This window comes from Cervus canadensis, chromosome 4, assembly GCF_019320065.1.
Source record: "Cervus canadensis isolate Bull #8, Minnesota chromosome 4, ASM1932006v1, whole genome shotgun sequence".
Classification (NCBI taxonomy): Eukaryota; Metazoa; Chordata; class Mammalia; order Artiodactyla; family Cervidae; genus Cervus; species Cervus canadensis.
The window spans coordinates 93,563,614-93,567,608 of record NC_057389.1 but is presented as its reverse complement, the minus strand read 5'-3'; the positions used below and the strand labels follow the sequence as shown (position 1 = coordinate 93,567,608).

General features: G+C 42.0%; 1 protein-coding gene across 1 annotated transcript; it reads right to left on the bottom strand.

Annotated features, from left to right (window-relative positions):
• Positions 1–1,567: 1,567 nt before the first annotated feature.
• Positions 1,568–2,491, bottom strand: LOC122440471 (olfactory receptor 7G1-like). Its single transcript, XM_043466770.1, has one exon. It carries the CDS (start codon positions 2,489–2,491, stop codon positions 1,568–1,570), a length of 924 nt encoding a protein of 307 aa, XP_043322705.1.
• Between the last annotated feature and the right edge of the window lie 1,504 nt (positions 2,492–3,995).

Here is a 3,995-nt window from a genome sequence, read left to right as displayed (position 1 = left end):
CCAGTTCTCTGTGACATCAATGATACAATTCATTTTAATGTTTTTTTTTTTCAGACTCCACCAGGGATGTGTAACAAGTACAGCAATATAAGATGACCAAGGAGAGAATTAATAGGCCAATGAGAAAGCTCAAAGCAAGTAAGATGCTAGAAGATTATCAACAGATGGCTAACAAACACATGAAAAGATGCTCAACATCACTCATTATCAGAGAAATGCAAATCAAAACCACAATGAGGTACCATTACACGCCAGTCAGAATGGCTGCTATCCAAAAGTCTACAAGCAATAAATGCTGGAGAGGATGTGGAGAAAAGGGAACCCTCTTACACTGTTGGTGGGAATGCAAACTAGTACAGCCACTATGGAGAACAGTGTGGAGATTCCTTAAAAAACTGGAAATAGAACTGCCATACGACCCAGCAATCCCAATCCTGGGCATACACACTGAGGAAACCAGATCTGAAAGAGACACGGGTATCCCAATGTTCATCGAAGCGCTGTTTATAATAGCCAGGACATGGAAGCAACCTAGATGCCCATCAGCAGACAAATGGATAAGGAAGCTGTGGTACATACACACAATGGAATATTACTCAGCCATTAAAAAGAATGCATTTGAATCAGTTCTAATGAGATGGGTGAAACTGGAGCCCATTATACAGAGTGAAGTAAGCCAGAAAGATAAAGACCAATACAGTATACTAACGCATATATACAGAATTTAAAAAGATGGTAATGATAACCCTATATGCAAAACAGAAAAAGAGACACAGAGGTACAGAACAGACTTTTAGACTCTGTGGGAGAAGGCGAGGGTGGGATGTTCAGAGAGAACAGCACTGAAACAAGTATACTACCAAGGGTGAAACAGATCACCAGCCCAGGTTGGATGCATGAGACAAGTGCTCAGGGCTGGTGCACTGGGAAGGCCCAGAGGGATGGGATCGAGAGGGAGGCGGGAGGGGGTATCAGGATGGGGAACACATGTAAATCCATGGCTGATTCATGTCAATGCATGACAAAAACCACTACAATATTGTAAAGTAATTAGCCTCCAACTAATAAAAATAAATGGAAGAAAAGAGAAGATTATCAGTAATTGCCCTGAATACCTGAACACATTATTTTATTGCATTATGCCAACTAGAAAAAGCAGCTGATAAACATAACCTGAACGAAATCTAATCTTGTTGCTGAGGCAAGTGGTAAAAATATGTGAGAACACTAAGTTTACAAAACTGATGAATACAGGCAAGTATGGAACACAGTGATACTAGTTAATTTTATTGTGTACTTACTAGGCACAAGGCATTGCCCTAAGTAGTGTTTATAAGGGTGAACTTCCTATCAGGAGTCATACTCCATATAGTCAAGCTAAGGTTCTCATAGTAATCAAAACCCAAAGTTAAAATGAACTTCTCATTATGTTACATTGTTATTTTCAAAGAATTTGGTGGTGGAAGAAGGAGGCAAACATTCTGGCTTGCCCAGTTTTTCTATCACTTTGACTCATTCCAGAAACCCCAGTGCAAAGCAAATGAGACAACCCAGAAGAAAAGGTGTCCTAGATACTGACAAGTTTCTTCAAGGCACTTTTCACATCCCTGTTTCTCAGGCTATAGATGAAGGGGTTCATCATTTGAGGGACCACAGTGTACATCATTGAAAGCACTGCAGTGTTTCTGGGAGAATTAGTAAAAGCAGAGCTAATGTACACACCAAAAGCTGTCCCATAAAATAAGGACACAATTGAGAGGTGAGACACACAGGTGGAAAAAGCTTTATACTTTCCACTTGCTGATGGCATTCTCAACACAGAGGACACTATCTGAATATAAGAGAAAATGATTCCACACACAGGAATACCACCTAATATGCTAGATGCAAAATATATCAGTATATTGTTGATGAGGGTATCAGAGCATGCAAGCTTGATGACCTGAACAACTTCACAGAAGAAGAGGGAGATTTCAAGATCTGTACAGAAGGACAGATGCAAGAGCATCAGACTGTGGAGCAGGGCATCCACGATGCTAGTAAACAGAGAAAGAAGAATCAACAAGCAACAGAGATGAGAGTTCACGATGACAGTGTACTTCAGTGGGTGACAAATGGCCACATAGCGATCGTAGGCCATTGCTGAAAGAATACAACTATCCAGACTTGCAAACACCAGGACAAAGCAGACCTGCGTAAGGCAGCCTGCGTACGTGATGCTCTGATTCTGTGTGTGGATGTTCATCAGCATTTTTGGGATGGTGGTTGTGCTTAAACAGATGTCAGTAAAGGACAGGTTGGAGAGGAAGAAGTACATGGGAGTGTGGAGGTGGGGGTCATAGTTGATAGCCAGAATGATGAGCAGGTTTCCCAGCACGGTGACCAGGTACATGGACAGGAACAGGCTGAAGACAAGGGTCTGCAGTTTTGGATCATCTGTCACTTCCATGAGAAGAAATCCTGAAATACCTGTTTTGTTTCTGAGCTCCATGTTATTGATAAATCTGATGAAAAAGATGAAATAGAAAATGAAATATATCACCCCTAGACAAGCAGCAGGTTTATCACAAGAGGACGAAACCACCCTGGGAAGGGAAGGGGACTAATGGAGGGTGGTAAAAAAGGAAAGTCTTCTGATGCATAATTTTCTGTTACTGAAAAAAGAACCTAAAGCTGATATAACAGTCAATAATCAAAATTAAACCTGGAAATGGTTAAGAGGTGACTGTTTTTTAAAACTTGTACTAGTCTATCTATGGGATATCTCTGGTGGCTTACCAGTAAAGAACCCACCTGCAATGCTAGGAGATACAAGTTTGATCCCTGCTTTGGGAAGATCCCCTGGAGAAGGAAATGGCAACCCACTCCAGTATTCTTGCCTGGCAGATCGCATGGACAGAGGAGCCTGGCGGGCTATAGTCCATGGGGTTGCAAAAGAGTTGGACACAACTTATCAACTGAACAACAACATTCTATTGATATCTATGCTGCTCTGATTATTTAAAACATTTGGTCATTTTATAAGAAGAAACAGACTAGGGAGGCAGTTGAAGATTCTGTCTGAATCCCCAGTGACCTCAGACTCAAACAATGGAGATAATTCCTAGGTGTGTCAAGGACCAGGAATGGGATGATAAGGTGAAATCTATCAATTTTTTTGCATACCTGCCATGTTCAAGAAACACAAAGAAATGTCAGACAATTCTTCAAAATCACCATGATTTAGAATGGGCAACTTTCTACTCAGGAAGAAATGGTCCTTGTCATAGCAGAGTCAGTAAAATATTAATAAATGAAAGGTTTTTTGAGTACTGGTGCAAAGTACAAGGAAATATTGAAGAAGATGACGGACAGCTAGACAGGAGACCCATGGATGACTTAGTTGTGATCATCTAATATATGTACGCTCTTCACAGCTTCCCCTGGATGAACCCATTGCAAAATACTTGCTATAATTTCCAAACATTGACAGAGGGAGGTTAGGTTACCTGCCTAACATCACAGTGGGATGATGCTTCACGTGCCTGGTACAGAAGAGCTGTCCTTAGAAAGAAGAGATGGTCTGAGTGAGTCACCAGCTCATGGACAGGAGGGATCTGTTATGAGGAGTCTCAGGTGTGCTGTTTCTTCTCTGAGAATGAACTGTTGATTGAGATGGTCCCAGGCAGATTGCAGTCTGGAACTCTGGAGATTCAATTTCCAAAGCTCCTCATTAACCAGTCAATTTATTGTCCTTGTGATCCCAGGACAGTGCAAACCTGTAGGTCAAGACTCTACACTGGGACTTCCCTGGTGGTGCAATGCATAATCTGTCTGCCAACACAGGGGACTTGGGTTCGATCTCTGATCTGGGACAGTCCCACACGGTGCTGAGCAACTAAGTCCATGCACAACTACTGAACCTGTGCTCTAGAGCCCATGAGTCATAATTACTGAAACCCATGCGCCTAGAGACTGTGTGTGCAGCAAGAGAAGCCCCCGCAATGAGAAGCCTG

Bases quoted from the DNA above. Each gene is read 5' to 3' on its own strand.
- LOC122440471 (XM_043466770.1), bottom strand. From the start codon at position 2,491: ATGGAGCTCAGAAACAAAACAGGTATTTCAGGATTTCTTCTCATGGAA.